Below are 20,761 nucleotides of genomic sequence, written 5' to 3' on the forward strand. Positions count from 1 at the left end.
CCCAATTTGAGGAAGGGGAGAGATTGGCTTGTTCCTGTCACCCCCGTTATCCACCCCTCTTAGCTTGATGGGGGGGCAACAAATGGCTTTACGCGTAAAGAGGAGAAAGGGGGGCTCTGAGGACCCCAAGAACGCCCCAGACTTTTTCCTGGCACAGGAAAAGAAAGCCTCACGGGGGACGCAAAGCCTGCGCCCATTTTACAACCATGGCAAACCGAGGCAGAGACAAGGAAGCGAGTGGGAATTTAATTATTTGGGGGGGGGGGGTTAGGATCTATTTCCCTGCCCAGCAGCTGGTAAAATAACTTGAGAGATAGAAGATGGCTGCAACAGGGCTTGTTTAAATCTCTTTCTCTCTTTTTTTGCATATTTAAGAAGAAACGAAACATAATTCTGCATAGGAGACCCAACGCTGTTTGGCTGGGGGGGGGGCGAGTGCGGAGGGCTGGGGAGCGGCGTAAAAAATAAAATTAAAAATAGGAGCGCCCCCCCCCCCGCGAAACAAAAAGAGCCGAACTGTCCCCACGGGAACAGCGAGTACCAAGATTTGTCTCTGCCAAAAAAAATAAGATCTATGCCCGTCCTTCACAGATAAGGAACGTTGGGTTTTTTTTAGGAGGGGGAGACATCAAAAAGCTTTAGGAAAGTCGCTGCTCCCCCCCCAAGTGGAGAAAGCATTGCTAGCACCAAAAAGAAAGGGAAAAGTTGGAAAGGAAAACAGCCCCCGAATGCTGTTGCAAAGGAAAATAATTGAGATTATATATATATATATATTGGGGTTTGGGGGCGTAAAGGAGAGGGGGTATAGAGAGGGGGAAAGGGGTAATTTTTCGGGGAGGGTGGAGCCCCCCAACCCGGCCGCGGGGGTCTTCATCTTGGGGGCAGCGGGAAAATGGGGTACGCCAAGGTGACGTTGAGCGAGTCGTTGTGTTGCACCAGAGAGGTGTGTTTGTAGTGGAGGACCAGCTCCTTGAGTGACGCGTAGAGGTTGTAGGGCTCTGCAAAACCGAAGCCGGTGGCCGTCTTGTAGATGACGCAGTGCTTGGTGTCGCCGTCGACCCTGCAGAGCGGGAACAACAAGGCGGAAAGCGTCAGAGAGGCGCTGAACGGTTCCTTTAAATATTAAGGCTCAGTATCGTTCCACAAGGGACGCGGGTGGCGCTGTGGGTTAAACCACAGAGCCCAGGACTTGCTGATCAGAAGGTCGGCAGTTCGAATCCCCGCAATGACGGGGTGAGCTCCCGTTGCTCAGTCCCTGCTCCTGCCAACCTAGCAGTTCCAAAGCACATCAAAGTGCAAGTAGATAAATAGGGACCACTCTGGCGGGAAGGTAAACAGCGTTTCCGTGCGCTGCTCTGGTTCGCCAGAAGCGGCTTAGTCCTGCTGGCCACATGACCCGGAAGCTGGACGCCGGCTCCCTCGGCCAGTAAAGCGAGAGGAGCGCCGCAACCCCAGAGTCGGCCATGACTGGACCTAATGGTCAGGGGTCCCTTTACCTTTATCGTTCCATAAGACGGGCATCTCTTTAAAGGCCAGAGCAAAATATCATGATCTGGTTTCGCAGCCGTAAAGCGGTATAGCAGGTAATTTCCAATACAGTGGCACCTCGGGTTAAGTACTTAATCCGTTCCGGAGGTCTGTTCTTAACCTGAAACTGTTCTTAACCTGAATCACCACTTTAGCTACTGGGGCCTCCTGCTGCAAAGTTCTCATCCTGAAGCAAAATTCTTAACCTGAAGCACTATTTCTGGGTTAGTGGAGTCTGTAACCTGAAGCGTATGTAACCTGAGGAACCACTGTACAACTGTGAAAACTACTCTGAAAATTCATCATTCCAAAAATGAAACCTTCGCCTGGTTGTAAATATTAAGGCGGTGCCAGCAAGGCTGAACCTTTCCGTAAAAAAGGAAGAAGATTTAAATCGAGTCTTGCTGACTAGTGATTTAAATCGTGAAGGGTCCCACTCCATGACTCCACCATCCCACAACCGCACAACTTCTCTCTGGCACGCAAATAATAAAAGCAGGGACCGCTTTCCCCCTTCCCAAACCAGAAAAGCAATTAAAAACCAACAGGTCACCAGCGGGTTGGGATGGATGACCGCCTGGTGTCCCACCCCAAGACTCACACGACGGAGCAGGCGTAGCAGCCCCGCTGGCTGCTCTCCCGGATGAGGAAGGTCCCGTCCCTCTTGCCGGCCAGCATCTCCTCGGCCTGCGTGCGGTTGATCTTGCCCACGTACCACGTCCGCTCCTCGTGGTGAGGGAGGTCCTCCTCGTCCTCCATCATGGAGTAGTGGCTGCCAAAAAAGCGGAAAGGTTGCAGCCCTGGCGCCCGAAAAAGAGAAACCCCCATTTGCCCGTTCCCCAGTATGCTGCCTCCGACAGGGGACAGCCGAGGCACAGAAAGGTCCCCAGATTGAAGTGGAAAAGACCCACCGGGGGAATGAAGGAACGGAAGGAAGGAAGGAAGGAAGGAAGGAAGGAAGGAAGGAAGGAAGGAAGGAAGGAAGGAGGGAAGGAAGGAATTAGGTGGCAAAGGAAGGAAGGAAGGAAGGAAGGAAGGAAGGAAGGAATTAGGTGGCAAAGGAAGGGAGGGAGGGAGGAGGGAGGGAAGGAAGGAAGGAAGAAAAAGAGGAAGGAAGGAAGGAAGGAAGGAAGGAAGGAAGGAAGGAAGGAAGGAAGGAAGAAAAAGAGGAAGGAAGGAAGGAATTAGGTGGCAAAGGAAGGGAGGGAGGGAGGAGGGAGGGAAGGAAGGAAGGAAGAAAAAGAGGAAGGAAGGAAGGAAGGAAGGAAGGAAGGAAGGAAGGAAGGAAGGAAGGAAGGAAGAAAAAGAGGAAGGAAGGAAGGAATTAGGTGGCAAAGGAAGGGAGGGAGGGAGGGACGGAGGGAGGGAGGAAGGAAGGAAGGAAGGAAAAGAGGAAGGAAGGAAGGAAGGAAGGAAGGGAAGGAAGGACAGAAAAGGAAGGAAAGAAGGAAAGGAAGGGAAGGAAGGGAGGATAGAATAGAAGGAATAGAACTGCCGTTCCCCAGTGTCCTGCCTCCGACAGCCAAGGCGCCAAAAGGTCCCCAGATTGAGGCCGATGGGCTATGATATCGAGGTGGCAGAGACCCACCGGGGGAATGAGGGAACGGAAGGAAGAAGGAGATGATTCTTCGAAGGATGGAAATGTTTTGTGGGCCGTTTGGGGGAAAATAATAATAATAATAACATCATGGTTGTGTTAAGAATGGGAAAGTTACAAGGGAAGGGTCTGGGTGGTGGGGTGTCCGTTTTTATTCTTGTTTATTTGTCAGAATAAAATGAAAGGGGAAGGAAGGAAGGAAGGAAGGAAGGAAGGAAGGAAGGAAGGAAGGAAGGAAGGAAGGACAGAGAAGGAAAGAAAGAAAAGGAAGGAAGGAAGGAAGGAAGGACAGAGAAGGAAAGAAAGAAAAGGAAGGAAGGAAGGAAGGAAGGACAGAGAAGGAAAGAAAGAAAAGGAAGGAAGGAAGGAAGGAACTGAGAGAGAGAGAGAGAGAGAGAGAAGGAAGGAAGGAAGGAAGGAAGGAAGGAAGGAAGGAAGGAAGGACAGAGAAGGAAATAAAGAAAAGGAAGGAAGGAAGGAAGGAAGGAAGGAAGGAAGGAAGGAAGGGAGGGAGGGAGGGAGGGAGGAAGGAAGGACAGAGAAGGAAAGAAAGAAAAGGAAAGAAAGAAAAGGAAAGGAAAGAAGGAAGGAAGGAAAAAAAGGGAAGGAAGGAAGGAACTGAGAGAGAGAGAGAGAGAGAGAAGGAAGGAAGGAAGGAAGGAAGGAAGGAAGGACAGAAAAGGAAAGGAGGAAGAAAGGAAGGAAAGGAAGAGAACGAAGGGAGGGAGGAAGGAAGGAAGAGAGAAGCTGCCAGAAAACAAACTTACTCCTCCGTCTCGTTCTTGATCCCCAGCCACTCGTTGATCTGCTTCTGCCGCGTCCCCTTTTGGGTCAGCCACCTGGGGGGAGAGGGGAAAAATCAGGACCCCCTCATAGGACGAGCTTCGCCCCTCTTTCCACCTGGTGGCGGATTCGAAACTCAGGCCGGCCCGAGCGGCCGAGCGGGAGAATTCGAACCTGGGTCGAGCCTTTGGGGACAAAGCAAGGCGCTAGTCCTCATTGTTACGTGCAAAAAAAGAGAGGCTGTTTTGGAGAGGAGGTGCTGAACCCGGGGCTACCTGAACCGGGTGCTCTAACCACTAGGCGGCCAGGGCCCTCGCACTCACACCAAGTATTGGTCACGCAGTTTCCGCAGCTGTAGGAGATCCGGCTTAAGGCTGTTCATGCGCTTGTCAATCTCCCGGTTTTCGGACGCCTGCTGCTTCAGGTCCTCCTCCAACTGCATTTTGCTGTCGTGGATTTCGGCAACGCGAGATTTCAGCTTCTCCGAATTCATCAGGATTCTGAGCCGGGGTGTAAATGATAAAAGTCGTTTTAAAACATTATATAAATTTAAATTTATCACACTCATCCGAAGATCTCAGGGTGGCTTGCAGGATAAGCATTATATGAAATAATAATAATAATAAGCATTACATGTAATAATGTAAAAATAATAACGTGATAAAAATTGAAAATCAATAGAATTGATGGAATAATAATAATAAACAACCAGTGCTTGCAGGATTATTATTATTAATAATGGTAATAATAACCAGAGCTTGCAGGATAATTATATAGCAATAATAGTAATAAAGGGATTTTGCAAATGGAACCACAATTGAGCCATAGCTGATGCCCGTGGTCCCGTTAAATAATAATAGTAATTATAGTAATAATAATAACAACAACCGTTGCTTGCAGGATAATCATTATATATGAAAACAGTAAAAGTAACGGTAATAACAACCACCAGCACCATTTAAATTTATCAGACTCATCCGAAGCTCCCGGGGTGGCTTGCAGGATAATAATTATATGTACAGTGGTGCCTCGCAAGACGAAATGAATCCGTTCCGCGATTCTCTTCGTCTAGCGGCTTTTTCGTCTTGCGAAGCAAGCCCATTGACAGCTTAGCGGATTAGCGCTATTAGCGGTTGAGCGGCTTTTAGCGGATCAGCTGATAAGCGGCTTAGCTGCTTAGAAAAAGGGGGGGAAAGGGAAAAAAACCCCGCAGGAATTCGCGAGACATTTTCGTCTTGCGAAGGAAGCCCATAGGGAAATTCGTTTTGCAAAGCGCCTCCAAAAGGGAAAACCCTTTCGTCTAGCGGGTTTTCCGTCTTGCGAGGCGTTCGTCTTGCGGGGCACCACCGTAATAAAAATAAAAATAAAAAAAACAAAACAAGCAGTGCTTGCAATATTATTGTTATTAATAATTATTATTAATAATAGTAATAATAACCAGAGCTTGCAAGATAATTATATAATAAGAATAGTAATAACCGCTGGATCTCCTTGTCGTTCCCCTCCCTGCGGAAGCGCTCGATGTAATCGCGGCTGCACTTCTCCTGCGTCTGGCACTGCTCCTCAAAGATCTTGATGGTCTCGTTGAAGGCCTCAATGGCCGTCCGCTTCATCTGCAGCTCCTGCGGGGCGGCCACAAGAGCAACCACAAGTGAGGCTGCCAGCCCGTGTGGGCAATACCAAGGACACAGGGCTCCTATTGAGCAGAGTTCATAACACTGAGGGCTAGAAACTTAAGGTTCAGAGCAACCGCAAGTGAGGCGGCCTGCCAGCCCGTGTGAGCAATACCAAGGGCGCAGGGCTCCTATTGAGCAGAGTTCATAACACTGAGGACTAGAAACTGAAGGTTCAGAGCAACCGCAAAGGAGGCTGCCTGCCAGTGTGGGCAATACCAAGGGCGCAGGGCTCCTATTGAGCACAGTTCATAACACTGAGGACTAGAAACTGAAGGTTCAGAGCAACCGCAAAGGAGGCTGCCTGCCAGCCCGTGTGGGCAATACCAAGGACACAGGGCTCCTATTGAGCAGAGTTCACACTGAGGACTAGAAGCTTAAGGTTCAGAGGAAGCCGGCTTTGCAGCAGTGGGTCCCGGGTGCAAAACTCGGGTCCGGCTCAGCCCCGCAAGTGAGGCTGCCTGCCAGAGGCAGCTGCCAGCCCGTGTAGGCAATACCAAGGGCACAAGGCAGCTTCTTGCAGGCTCCTATTGAGCAGAGGTCATGTTGAGGACTAGAAACTTCAGTTTAAGAGCAACCGCAAGTGAGGCTGCCTGCCAGCCCGTGTGGGCAATACCAAGGGCGCAGGGCTCCTATTGAGCAGAGTTCACAACACTGAGGGCTAGAAACTTAAGGTTCAGAGCAACCGCAAGTGAGGCGGCCTGCCAGCCCGTGTGGGCAATACCAAGGGCGCAGGGCTCCTATTGAGCAGAGTTCACAACACTGAGGGCTAGAAACTTAAGGTTCAGAGCAACCGCAAGTGAGGCTGCCAGCCAGAGGCAGCTGCCAGCCCGTGTAGGCAATACCAAGGGCGCAAGGCAGCTTCTTGCAGGCTCCTAGTGAGCAGAGTTCATGTTGGGGACTAGAAACTTAAGAGCAACCACAAGTGAGGCTGCCTGCCAGAGGCAGCTGCCAGCCCGTGTGGGCAATACTAAGGGCGCTGGACTCCTACTGAGCAGAGTTTGTAACACTGAGGACTAGAAACTGAAGGTTGAGAGCAAGCCAGCTTTGCAGCAGTGGGTCCTGAGTGCGAAACTCGGCTCCAGTTCGGCCCCGCAAGTGCTGCTGCCTGCCCGAGTCTGGCTCACCTGGGAGGTGCGGGTGTATTCCTCATAGAGCAGGTCATACTCCCGGCTCTTGTCCTGGTACTGCTGGTGGTAGACTTTCAGCTGCTCCCCGACGGCCTCCACGCTGTCTTCCTTCACCACTTGGTCCTGCCAGGGAGAAACGGGACGTGGTGGGACCCCCAGAGGTCATCCATCCCAACCCGCAGGAACCCCGGTTCGAGAAACCCAGGCCGGCAGCCCTCCAAACTCTGCCCAGGGGACCTCCGAGGAAGGAGGCGGGTGGGCCGCCTTCGTGCCGACGGCCGGGAACCACAGAAGTAAGCAATTCTAATCACTCAATCAATCACGATGCTCTCGAACTCAGATCCCGCTTGTGACTTTTTGCAGTGGGGCAGCTTTCCGGCCCCTGTGGAAAGAGGATGCTGGGCCCTGAGACCTCTGGGCATAGGGTAGTAGATAAATTCTAATAATAATGATAATGATAATAATAATAATAATAATAATAATAATGGAACCTCCAGCTGCAGGCCCAGTCTACCTGGATTTCTTGGTGTGTTTTTTTATAATAATAATAATAATAATAATAATAATAATAATAATAATAATAATAATGGAACCTCCAGCTGCAGGCCCAGTCTACCTGGATTTCTTGGTGTGTTTTTTTATTATAATAATAATAATAATAATAATAATAATAATAATAATAATAATGGAACCTCCAGCTGCAGGCCCAGTCTACCTGGATTTCTTGGTGTGTTTTTTTATAATAATAATAATAATAATAATAATAATAATAATAATAATAATAATAATGGAACCTCCAGCTGCAGGCCCAGTCTACCTGGATTTCTTGGTGTGTTTTTTTATTATAATAATAATAATAATAATAATAATAATAATAATAATAATAATAATGGAACCTCCAGCTGCAGGCCCAGTCTACCTGGATTTCTTGGTGTGTTTTTTTATAATAATAATAATAATAATAATAATAATAATAATAATAATAATAATAATGGAACCTCCAGCTGCAGGCCCAGTCTACCTGGATTTCTTGGTGTGTTTTTTTATAATAATAATAATAATAATAATCCCAGTTGAGGCTCCTGTTCCGGTTGGGCCTTAAGGGCTGTATTTTCTATAGTTGCCTGCTTTAACTCGGTTGCCAGGTCGACTCCTTTTCTTCCTCCTCCTCCCTCTGCTTCCACGCCCCTTCCGAACAAGGTACAGTCGACAGACCATTCGTGCGGATGCAGGCTCTCTGTGCTTTTTATTTCTTCTGCTTTTGGTTTAAAATAATATGGAATTTTTGCCTGCTTTTCCTTTGGGGCAGGGGGTTCAGCAGCTTGTGCTTGAGCTAGAGGAATCCCCAGTTCTTTATAATTCTGTCTTGTAAGTACCATTTGAGTTATCTTCTCTAGCCGTGTGCTAGGGCCTTATTCAAAAGGAGCTCAGAGCTTGTAGTTAGCCTTAGATGGCGCCGGCAGCAAGTCTTCTGTGAGCCTCAACAGAGTGAGGAGGAGCTTTTTACAGAATAATAACAATAAGACAGAAAGACATTCAGAAAAATCAAAGCTTAGCCTGATAAAGAATCCGGGAGCTACCAGGAGGTATTTTTAAACCTCCCCTTTCTCCTCTCCTCTCCTGAGCTTTTTTATCTGCCTTTTTTTTTTTATCTGCCCTTTGTAATCCCGTGGAAGCCATTCAAATTTTCCAAGGCCATCCAGTGCTATTTTGAGGCTATTTGAGTGCTATTTTGAGGCTATCTAATAATAATAATAATAATAATAATAATAATAATAATAATAATAATAATAATAAAAAAACCTCCAGCTGCAGGCACAGTCTACCTGGATTTCTTGGTTTTTTGTTAAATAATAATAATAATAATAATAATAATAATAATAATAATAATAATAATAGAACCTCCAGCTGCAGGCGCAGTCTACCTGGATTTCTTGGTGTGTTTTTTAAAATAATAATAATAATGGGACCTCCAGCTGCAGGTGCAGTCTAACTGGATTTCTTGGTGTGTTTTTTAAATAATGATGATGATGATGATAATAATAATAATAATAATAATGGAACCTCCAGCTGCAGGCGCAGTCTACCTGCTTTTCTTGCTTTTTTGCTGGAAACTGGACCGGAGGACCCACCCTGCCTTTAGGGGGCTCCCCATTGTTTCTATAATAATAATAATAATAATAATAATAGTCCCCCCGTCCCCACCTGCTGGTACTTGGAGATGGGGTAGAGGAGGCGGGTGTCCAGCTTGGCGTTGTACTGGGCCAGGGACTCGTGCCGGTAGTGGGTGATCAGCTCCACCACTGAGCCAAAGGTCAGCGGCTCCGAGAAGCCGTACTTCCCTTCGCGGTGGAAGATCTTGATCAGCTTGTTGTTCCCGCCTTTCCTGCAGGGAGGAGGAAGAGGAAGAGACGGGGCTCAGATCTGGGGCCAGACAAAGACGACAGAGCGGAACTCGCACCCGGGACTCACGGAATAGATGAGGGAATTTAATCTGTTGATGGAAACCCTTCCCTTTTTCCTTCCTTCCTTCCTTCCTTCCTTCCTTCCTTCCTTCCTTCCTTCCTTCCTTCCTTCCCTTTCTCTCTCCTTCCTTCCTTCCTTCCTTCCTTCCTTCCTTCCTTCCTTCCTTCCTTCCTTTCTCTCTCTCTCTCTCTCTCCCCCTCCCTCCCTCCCTTCCTTCCTTCCTTCTCTCTCTCCCTCCTTCTCTTTCCTTCCTTCTCTTCCTTTTTTCCTCTTTCTCTCTCTCTCTCTCTCTCTCTCTCTCTCTCTCTCTCTCTCTCTCTCTCCCTCCCTCCCTCCCTCCCTCCTTGCTTCTTTCTTTTCCCTTCCTTCCCTTTAAATATATTTTTATTAAAGAATTATTAGTTCACAAAAATACGCCCATTCTCTCTCTTTTTCAAGTGGCGCTTCCTACAGGTCCGTTTCCTTCCTGGCAGATGAGTGTCCATAAACGATATAAAAATCTGATTCTACAGCATTTTATCTTGTCTGGAGCTTTAAACTTCTGTAATAGTTTGGGGAGTTTTGGGGCCAAACTCATCCAGCTTTCTTATTTTTTGGCAAAGTCTCAAAAAGAAGATACGGAAAACATAAAACTTTGTCTGCTTGCCTCGTTCCCCTCCATCAATTTGCCAGATCCTCTTTGGAAGCCAAATTAGCGACTGTCAAGTGGCAGGGAGTTCCACAGGTTAACAATGCCTTTTTCTTCTTCTTTCTTTGCAAAACCTGGAGAGCAGTTTTTGCCTCTCCCCCCTCCCCAAAAACCCTGGGGGTCTGGACTCACCTGAGCGTCAGTGTGTATTCGCCCTGGATTTTGCTGGATGCGTCCCGGACCAGGAAGGTCCCGTCTGGGGTGTCCCTGAGCTTCTCATTCACTTCCTCCCTGGGGGAGACGGGGGTTATTTATTTGCGTTTAAAAATTTGGCTTTGTAATTTGGAATTTATGTGATGTGATTTAATTTGATGTGATTGGCCAGTTAATAATTTTTTTTTAAAAAAAAAAATATTTATTTGCGTTTATATGCTGATTATAAATTCACATTTGTCGTCGTAATTTATTATTTCTACCCCGCCCATCTTGGCTGGGTTTCCCCAGCCGCTCTGGGCGGCTTCCGGCAAAAGATTAAAATGAAATATTAAAAATATTAAAAATATTAAAAATATTAAAAATATTAAAAATATTAAAAATATTAAAAATATTAAAAATATTAAAAATGCAATAATACTGCCCCCAGCCCCCCTTTTTACCTGGAAATGTCGCCCCAATACCACTCGGCGTCCTGGAGGGTCGTGCTGTTCCCGTTGGCCAGGGGGGCTGAGGCTGCCGGCTTGGGTTTGGGGGGCTTGGGGGGCAGGGCTGGAAAGAAAAAGTGGGGATCCAGGGGAGGGCGGGAGGGGGGGTTAAGAAAAGCCTGAGGACCGTTTCCTCTCCCGCCCCCACCTAATTCATTAATTAAATCAATATGAAATATGAAATAAAATATGAAATAAACAAAATAAAAATATATAATAATAAAATATAGAATAAAATAAACAATAAAAATATGGAATAATAAGATATAGAATAAAATAAATAATATAAAATCAAATATAGAATAAAATAATAAAAATATAAAATAAAAGAATATAAAATAAATAAAATCAAATATAGAATAAAATAAACAATAAAAATATGGAATAACAAGATACAGAATAAAGTAAGTAATATAAATAATATAAAATCAAATATAGAATAAAATAATAAAAATATAAAATATAAAATAAATAAAATAATAAAAATATAAAATAGAAGAATATAAAATAAATAAAATAAATAATAGAATAAAATAATAAAAATATAAAGTAATAAAATAAATAAAATAATAAAAATAATAAAAAGAAAAAATAAAATAAACAAAAGGAAATAAAAGGAAAGGGAAAATAAAGACGTCAATATTTCCATAGAATAAACTCGCCATCGCTTGAAGTGGGTTGGGCTAGATGACCAATGGGGTGTCCCCTTCCAACTTGACGGAAAGGCGGGTCGCTGCCCCCTATTCTGGTTCTGCCCATGCAGCCCCCTCTTTTTTATGCCCAGACCCCAAGATCCGAAACCATTCCCCCCCCCTGCCGCCACTCGCACCCAGAACCAGGTCCCGATTCCTACCTGGCGGGGGCAAATCAGCCTCGGGGTCTTTCGCCTCCAGGAGCAGCTCCAGGAAAAGGGCAGAGAAATCCGGGGTCCCCTCGGCGCTGGGGGCAGAAAAGACCCCAGGGTTACCCCCTTAATAATCCCCACACATGCCGTGATTAACTGATTATTATTATTATTATTATTATTTAACCGGACTACGGGCATCAGCTGTGGCTCGACTCTGGTTCCATTTGCAAAACCCCTGGAAGACTTGATCATCATTGTTTGCTAAAAAATCAGTAATTTTTGATATAACTGGAATTTATGATTCCAAAAATGAAACCTTCCTCTGGTTGTAAATATTAACGAGAGTGCCAGCAAGGCGGAACCTTTCCGTAAATAAAAAGATGATTTAAATCAAGTCTTACTGACTAGTGATTTAGATCGTAATTTAGATCAATTCGATTTAAATCATATCCACCCTGCTACTGCTACTACTAGTTATTATTATTATTATTACATTATTATTATTATTTTAAATCAAGTCTTGCTGAGTAGTGATTTAAATCGTGATCAATTTGATTTAAATCAAATCCACCCTGTTACAACTACTACTAGTTGTTGTTGTTGTTATAAATCAAGTCTCACTGACTAGTGATTTAAATCAATTTGATTTAATTGGGTTTAAATTAAAATGAATTTGATTTAAGTCAACCCCCCCCTGTTACTACTACTGCTGCTATTAATAATAATAACACTGGGTAACAATTTTTTACCCAGTAAATGTTGAATGTTGTCTAGATTTCTACAACTGATTTAGGGTATTTTTGCACTACTGACTCAGTGCAAAATGGAATCCGTTTCTCTCCATCAGGTCAGGTTTTTGTGATAGAAAGAGATAGATAGATAGATAGAAAAATGAAACAGATCTAGATAGATGAGATAGATAGATACAGATAGAAAGAGATAGATGATGATAGATAGTTAGATAGATAGATGATAGATAGAAAGAAAGAAAGACAGATATAGATAGATGACAGATATAGAAAGAGACAGATGAGATAGATGATTGATTGATTGATTGATTGATTGTTTGATAGATAGATGATAGACAGAAAAATGAGATAGATCTAGATAGATGAGATAGATAGATATAGATAGAAAGAGATAGATACAGATAGAAAGAGATAGATGATAGATAGATAGATAGATAGATAGATAGATAGATAGATAGATAGATAGATAGATGATAGAGATAGAAAAATGAGATAGATCTAGATAGATGAGATAGATAGATAGATATAGATATAGATAGAAAGAGATAGATAGATAGATACAGATAGAAAGAGATAGATGATAGATAGATAGATGATAGATAGATAGATACAGATAGAAAGAGATCGATGATAGATAGATAAATAAATGATAGAGATAGAAAAAGGAGATAATAATAATAATAATAATAATAATAATAATGATGATGATGATAGTGACAAGTGCCCTCTACCCGGAGGTCTCAAGGCGGGTTAAAACAGAGCAGAGCGGATGTCCAGAGAGGGGTCCCAGGTTCTGACCCACCTGGCGGCCGGCGCCCCGCGCAGGACCAGGCCCCCGAAGAGCTCCCCCAGGGCCCGGGGCCCCAGCCCGTTGCTCTCGGCCTGCTCGGCCACCTTGGCCCAGTGGCGCAGGAGGAACTGCAGCGTCAGCAGGTGCGCCAGGGGCATGGCCGGCGGCGCCAGGAGAGACAGGAGATGCTGCCGGCCAGAGTCCGGAGGGGGCGCGTCTGCAAAAAGGAAAGGAGGGGGTTAATTTCCCCAAAAATAAAGTAAGAGAAAGGTTTGGGGAGCTCAAGGTACCCCCCCAAAGTCCTGGGTGCAAATGCGTGTCTCCAGGAGAACCGAGGCACTCTGCGCGCGCTCAGGGGTACCTTGGTGATTAAACTTGCCGTATTTTTCCGTGTGCGGGGTTTTTCCCCCAATTTTTTTTTGCTGGTTTTCACAATATTATAAACAAACAAACAAACACACAAGACAAACAAACAAAACAAACATAAATCATAGCCTTGTTAAAAATTATAGTTATTAACTTTGTTAAGCGACTTCCTTGCTTCCCTTCGGTTGAATTTCATTGCATGCCCTTTTAACGGTTTTCCAAATCCCAATTTTTATGAAATTTAACTTCGACATCCTTAAATCTTCGCCTTATAGAATTAAACATATGAATTCATCTCTTAACATAAATAAAATCCGAAGACCATTAAGTATCTGCAAGCTATGTCCAGTTAGCTTAACTTAACAAATTTAACTAAATAATCATTGAATTTATTCCATTCTTCCCGTGTGCGAGGTTTTCCCCCTAAAAAATAATGTCCAAAATTGCGCCTTGGTTTTTGAACATTTTGGAAGTCAAACGGACTTCCGGAACGGATGAAGTTTGGAAATTTTGCTCTTCATTTTGCATTTTTGAGGCTTTTTTGGTTAACTTTGGTTAACCCAGTTCAGCTACTGATTGATTGATTGATTGATTGTGTGACTGCGGAAATGGATAAAAGCCCCCCCCCATTCAAACAATGACTATCATCAGTGCAGGCAAGGGGGAAATAATTTTAATTTTTATCATCTACAATACTGTCTTATTTACTTTATAGTACAGTACACTGATTATCGCTTTCATTTTATGGATCGATGGCCTCATTAGATAGTAAAATTCACGTTAAATTGCCGTTTTAGGGGTTGCTTTTAAAAGCCTGGAACGGATTAATCCATCTTGCATGGGAAAAGCAGTGCGCCTTGGTTTTGGAACGCTTTGGTTTTGGAACGGAATTTCCAGAACGGATTACCGCATTTTTCCGTCTATAAGATGCCCCCAATTTTGGTGGAACGGATTAAGTTTGGGAACCAGTGTACCACTGTGTGTATGTGTGTGTGTATATATATATATATATGTTTTGGTGTCCTCGGGTGTCTTCCCGTGTAAAAGTTGGGGTGTCTAGGCGACGTTTCGACGAGGTCTCACTCGTCATCTTCAGGCTGGTGCTTTCGGCTTCTTGTTACTGGAACAGAGCAGGATCTTCTTGTTCCAGTAACAAGAAGCCGAAAGCACCAGCCTGAAGATGACGAGTGAGACCTCGTCGAAACGTCGCCTAGACACCCCAACTTTTACACGGGAAGACACCCGAGGACACCAAAACCTGCATTCCTGTACCCGTGAAAATCTACGAAAGCACATATATATATATATATATATATATATATATATATATATACACACACACACACACACACACACACAAAACCCCTAAAATGTTTGTGAAATAGAAAATGAGAATTTTCTGCCCGTCTCACCCTGGAGGATGCGCAGGATTTCGCACCCGAGTCCGGGCGGGACCACCGGGGTGGGCAAGTCTTGCAGGTACCCCTTGAGAGCCTCTCCCAGAGAGGGGGCATCGAAGGCGTCCAAGTCGCCAGACGCAGCCCAGTCTGGGGGGAGAAAATAATAATAATAATAATAATAATAATAATAATAATAATAATAATAAAGCTGCAATATTGCACCCTATCAGCCTGCAACTCACCAGCTCCCAGCCTCAGCTCTGAGCAGGACGTCCGATAGAGAGATGCGCTGTCCAGCCCTAAGGGGAAAACACACGGCCGGTCGACTTGGGGGTCTCGAGGGGCGCGGGACCCCCAGCGCCACCCACAGCAAAACCCCTACCACTCTCCACGGGGAAAATAAGTCAATTAAAAAGCTTTCCTTTAAAATGCTCCCCCTGGGTTCCCGCCAACCCCTTGCTCAACTCATAATAATAATAATAATAATTTCTTTATAACCCTCCCACCCGGCTGTAATAATAATAATAATAATAATAATAATAATAATAATAATAATATATTTATAACACTCCCATCTGGCTTGAAGAAGAAGAAGAAGAAGAAGAAGAAGAAGATATTTATAACCCTCCCATCTGGCCGTAATAATAATAATAATAATAATAATAATAATAATAATAATTATTATTATTAATGGGCGCCCAACCTCTTTCCCAGACCGGGAGGCGCACCTTTGAAAACCCCCCTTTTAAAAAAGGGCTAAAAAGTAAGGAAAGGGAAGGAGAGACCCCCTCCCCAAATTCACTAAAAGCCTTTTCATGAGGACTAGCACCCTGCCCAAAAATACCCGCCCCCCGTTTTGCTCACCTTTCTTCTCAATGGCGTCCACCAGCCTGCACAGCAGGGGGGGTGCCACCTCGGGGGGAGCAAACTGCTCAGAGAGTTCGGGGAGCGCCAACCCTGGGGAAGGAGAAATTGGGGGGAGCAGACGGTCAATTTGGGGGGTGAGAGAGAGAGAGACCCCCCCGAAATGGAGGGGGGTCCCCCAGCGGTCATCTAGTCCAACCCCCCCGGCAATGCGGGAAACCTCAACGAAAAAGTCCCCTTTTGGGAAAAGCGGTTTCCTCTCCGAAGGAGATGGTGGGTTTTATTAAAATCAAACCAATTTAAATCACCATTTAAATCACCAGATTGGGTTCTATTTAAATCGAATCCATTTAAATCACCAGGGTGGGTTTTATTTAGATCAAATCAATTTAAATCACTATTTAAATCACCAGGGCAGGTTCTATTTAAACCAAAAAAAATTAAATCACCAGGGTGGGCTTTATTTAAATCAAAGCCATTTAAATCACCAGGGTGGGTTTTATTTAGATCAAATCAATTTAAATCACTATTTAAATCACCAGGGCAGGTTCTATTTAAACCAAAAAAATTTAAATCACCAGGGTGGGTTCTATTTAAACCAAATCAATTTAAATCACCAGGGTGGGTTTCATTTAAATCAAATCCTTTTAAATCACCAGGGTGGGTTTTATTTAGATCAAATCGATTTAAATCACCATTTAAATCGCTAGCCTGTAAGACTTTGTTTAAATCAATTTTTTTTACAGAAAGGCTCAGCCTTGCTGGAATCATCTTAATATTGACAACGAAATGAAGGTTTTCTTTTTGGAATAATGGATTTTCAGAGTAGTTTTCAGTCCTGAAATTACTGATTTGGTTCTACTCTTAGAAATACATAGATAATGATGACATTCTCGTGAGGTTAAATAAATGAATATTTGGACAACTTTTCTGCTATAGGAAAAAAACAATCATTTCCTTAATAACAATTTATTTAACGAAAGCAATAACGTTACAGCATATGTATCCCTTTTCCTTAACCGATGTGGTTAAACGATTAAAAAAACAGTAACTTAGTTTTAGCAACATGAAAAACTTCTTACTTCCTGATTGTAGCCTTTGGGCTACAAAGTAACTCAAACAGAAAATAGTTAGAAAGGCTTTTCCTCCGAAAGTATTTTATTTTAAAAATCCGGTTTAAATGTTTAAAAATCCGATTTAATTTTTTAAAATCCGATTTATTTATTTTTAAATCCGATTTAAATTTTTTAAAATCTAATTTAATTTTTTTCAATCTGATTTTTTTTATTAAAAAAATTGAATACATAAGAATAGATTTTTATCCGCCCTGCTCGCTGCGCTCGTCATCCCCGCACCTCACCCTCTTGGACGTGCACCAGCCCTAAACGGAGAGGCTGCCCACGGGGACGGAGCCCGGGAGACCTTCTGCCCCCCAAGCGGGCGTCCCACCCCTTCCCCTGCCCCGCCACCCTCCCGGCCGCTTGCCGCACTCGCTGCGCTCGTCATCCCCGCACCTCACCTGCTTCCTCTTTTGACGCTGGTGCGGCCGGCAGGGGCCTGATCCCCCGGGGCCGGTGGGGCAGCAGGGGGATCTTGACCGGCCCCACGTACTCCACGTAGGTCCCGGGGAAGTCGCCCTTCTGCTTGGTCCGCTCGTTGACCCCCAGGATCCAGCCGATCTGGTGGGGGGTCTGCTCATCGCCCTCCTTGAACCCCAGCGCCTGCAGCGCCCCCTTGCTGACCACCAGGGTGTCTCCGGGCAGCAGGTCAATGTCAGCCTCCCGCTCCTTGCGGTACGGGTACAAGGCCCGGTACTGGAAGCCGTCGGCGCTGCCCATGCTTCCGGGGAGGAGCGAGCGGAGGAAAGCGCTCCGCGGAGGGATGAGGAAAAGACGCCCTCGCCGCTACGCTCCCAGGGGGCTCCGCATGGGTTGGGTCTGGGGGGTTTGGGGGTTGGCAGAGCGAGGAGGCGCTGGGCGGCGTCCCTGGGGTCCGCACAGCGCCCGGCCACCCCCTTAAGTGCAGCCCCGCTCCCGCAACTTGAACCCGCGACTCAGCCACACAATGAAGCAGAGGGAGGGAGCGACCAGCATAATCCGGGGAGGCGGGGGGAGCGGAGGCCGAGCGGGGTTTTTCCGGGGAGCAGGCGTTTCCAATGCGCAGGATGGGGACCCTGAGAAAGCAGGGGGGGGGAAGGAGAGAGAATTATTCAATTAATAATAATAATAATAATAATAATAATAATAATAATAATAATAATATATTCTTTATTCCTCACCCATCTGGGGGGAAAGGAAAGAATTATTCAATTGATAATAATAATAATAATAATAATAATAATATATTCTTTATTCCTCACCCATCTGGGGGGAAAGGAAAGAATTATTCAATTGATAATAATAATAATAATAATAATAATAATAATAATAATAATAATATTCTTTTTTCCTCGCCCATCTGGCTGGGTTTGCCCCGCAAAGCAGCAGCAGTCAATGCCAAGTCCGGGAGATAATAATAATAATAATAATAATAATCATCATCATCATCATCATCACTTAAAATCCATTGGGCCATCAATAAGGGTCACAATACAGACACGGAAGCATGGGAACAATTGTGGAATAGGGAAATCAAATTTACAGAGAAAAGTCCAGCCAAAAGGTAGAAATCCAGGTAGACTGTCCCTGCAGCTGGAGGTTCCATTATTATTATTATTATTATTATTATTATTATTATTATTATTATTATTTGAATTTATATACTGCCCTATACCTGGGGAGTCTCAGAACAGAACCAGGATATAAAACCACCAAAAATGGCTTTCTGGCTCCTCCTCCCTCCCCAAAGCCTGGCCCCGATCCAGGAGCAGCAGCACCCACGGGTGGGCGCGATTCCTCCTCTCCCAAGCTGCCCCCCACCCTGCTTTTCCAACACCCCCCCCAAATTCTGCTTACTTAAATAATAAAATTGAGATTTACGGCTCTCTCCTGCCCCATATCCTTTCCAGTCTTCGGTTGGGGGGCGCGGGCAGGATCCTGGCTCTTTCCCCTGAGTAAGGTCGATGGAAGCAAAAGTCAGGTTTGGGGGTCCGGGAACGGGGAGGGGGGTGTCCAGAGCAGGGGGGGGGTGACAGAGAGTCAGAGAGAAAAGGGATTTTTTTTTCCTCCGGAGTCGGGAGAAAAAGATGGGGAAAAATTCCTTCCGGGTGCGAGAATACGAGGAGGAGGAGGAGGAGCGAAGGAACGAGGGAGGGAAGAAAGGAAATGTAAGGCTAGGAGTGGGTTCCAGGGGTCATCCAGTCTGACCCCGCTGCAAGGCCCGTCGCTGAGGACTAGCGCCTTGAAAGCGCACTAACACTGCGTGATTTTCGAATTAATTTTTGGTTTCGTTTCGTTTTAAACAACTTTTAAGCTTTTAATATCTGACGTAATTATGGTATTTTTTAATATTTTGCCGAGAATGGCTGCGGAAACCTAGCCGGATGGAGGAGGTATAAATAAATAAAGAAATAATAATAATAATAATAATAATAATAATAATAATAATAATAATTAGTGTGCCTTCGTTTCTTAATTTAAACCTTTCACGTCGTTTTGCACGATTGTATTTTATGCAACGCTGCTGTTTTTCTCGATTATAGACGGGCGGTTGTTGATTTTCGACAAGCGCCAACTGTCTAATTAATTTCTTGCTGGTGTTTAATTTTAGCTATTGGATTCTAATGCGCGGTCGCATCTTGCTTTCTTTGGTGTAAGCTGTTTATTTTAAAGTCGTTGCGCCTTTTTAACATATATATAGGAGCTGACTGTTATTTTTAACGTTTGATGCTTTTTGTGCGGGTTGGAAGCCGCCCAGAGTGGCTGGGGCAAAATAATAATAATAATAATAATAATAATAATAATAATAATAATAATAATTTAGCCTCCAGATGTGAGAGGGGAAGGGCAGCAGCTGGATCAGGGCCTGAGTTCAGGTTCCTGGCTTGTCCCCCAAGCAGAATAGTCTTCTAAGGTAGACTGGCTCTGTCCATGGAGGCTCCACATGGAAACCATATTAAATCTAATTAATCTACAATTTACCAGCAGCGGTTGGATCGGGCGCACGGTCAACAGCCCCCCAAGGAAGGAAACAAAAAGAGTGTATCGTCTCCTGCTTGGGGGCTCACAAGGGAAGCTTTTATTTTATTTATAAATATAAAAATATAAAAACACACACACATATATATACATATACACACAAACTGTGTATATATAATTCTGGCAACTTAAAAAATAAAGCACAATTATTATTAAAAAAGAAATTAAAACAAGAGAAATTTCCTCCTCCGTTTTCCCCTGGGGAGGAAAAACTTGAGAACGCAAAGGGAAATTGCGATGAAGTGGGGTTTGGAGGAAGTTCATGGGGGGAATCCAGTGGATCACAAGCCCCCCCCCAAAAAGGAAAAGGGGTTCATGGATACAGAATGACAGATTCCTTTGGAAAACATTTGTTGCCAAACTTGCAAGCGCCCCGATTCTCATCGCTGATAATTAGCAGTAAGAAAAGCTCAATATGCTTTTTTTTGGGGGGGGGGGAGAGAAATACGCTAAAGAGGAAACCCCCTCCAAAAAAAGAGAAATATCCACATGGGATGAGATTTGCAAGAAATTATATATATATATATGCGGCAACATTTCTGGCTGCAAACAGCCCCCCCCAAAAAGGGCCTTCGTTTTTAACACACACAACCCCCCCAAATGCAAATTCTGCACTTCCTCCAAATTCTATATATGCAGCAGCCTTTTATTAACCCCCCAAAAATAAATGCTTATGTCCCGCCCCCCAAAAAACCCCTTTAAATGTTTCATTTTTAAACTACCCCCCCGCAAAAGAAGCAATAGTTGAGCAAAATGCAAGGGGCGGTTTGCAGCGATTGCAATTGAACTATATATTTTTTAAAAGTCTCCCCCACCCCTGATTATTTTGCATGTTGCAAATCCCACCCCCACCCCCCTAAAAAAAATTAAAAATAAAATTGCAAGGCTATTCTGGGTTGGGAGGGGGTGTGCAATTGGGGTGAGCTGTGGGGAGGGGTGCAATGCAATATGTCCCCCCCACCCCCCCCAAAATAAAGCACCCACTGGGGGGGTCCGGCCTGCACCCACCTCTCGCCCGCGGAGCGATCCGTTCCTGTCCAGCGCCGCTGCCGCCAGCGGAAAGCCCCGGGAGAGGCGGAAAGGGCCGAGCGGAGCCGAAGGGGC

General features: G+C 44.7%; 1 protein-coding gene across 2 annotated transcripts; it reads right to left on the reverse strand.

The window, feature by feature from the left end:
• Positions 1 to 258: 258 nt before the first annotated feature.
• On the reverse strand, positions 259 to 20,761 carry PIK3R2 (phosphoinositide-3-kinase regulatory subunit 2). 2 transcript variants are annotated; one of them, XM_081895521.1, is made up of 16 exons: positions 20,666 to 20,761; positions 17,041 to 17,694; positions 15,522 to 15,614; positions 14,900 to 14,956; positions 14,670 to 14,804; positions 12,904 to 13,108; positions 11,359 to 11,444; positions 10,461 to 10,569; positions 9,997 to 10,095; positions 8,916 to 9,096; positions 6,708 to 6,833; positions 5,387 to 5,529; positions 4,231 to 4,407; positions 3,892 to 3,963; positions 2,129 to 2,299; positions 259 to 1,060 (listed from the first exon to the last, which is right to left on the reverse strand). In XM_081895521.1, the coding sequence occupies exons 2-16, from the start codon at positions 17,357 to 17,359 to the stop codon at positions 871 to 873; spliced, it is 2,163 nt and encodes a 720-aa protein (XP_081751647.1). In that variant the 5' UTR covers positions 17,360 to 17,694; positions 20,666 to 20,761; the 3' UTR covers positions 259 to 870. The 2 variants fall into 2 exon arrangements, with proteins under 2 accessions (XP_081751647.1, XP_081751648.1); XM_081895522.1 differs by lacking the exon at positions 20,666 to 20,761 and adding an exon at positions 18,476 to 18,610.

This window comes from Podarcis melisellensis (assembly GCF_964234715.1).
Source record: "Podarcis melisellensis genome assembly, chromosome: 18".
Lineage (NCBI taxonomy): Eukaryota > Metazoa > Chordata > Lepidosauria > Squamata > Lacertidae > Podarcis > Podarcis melisellensis.

Bases quoted from the DNA above. Each gene is read 5' to 3' on its own strand.
- PIK3R2 (XM_081895521.1), bottom strand. From the start codon at position 17,359: ATGGGCAGCGCCGACGGCTTCCAGTACCGGGCCTTGTACCCGTACCGC. The intron at 10,570-11,358 runs GTAGGAATCGGG...TTTTCTTTCCAG, and splicing joins GGCTGATTTGCCCCCGCCAG to CCCTGCCCCCCAAGCCCCCC. The intron at 2,300-3,891 runs GTAAGTTTGTTT...CTTTTTTGGCAG, and splicing joins ATCAAGAACGAGACGGAGGA to CCACTACTCCATGATGGAGG.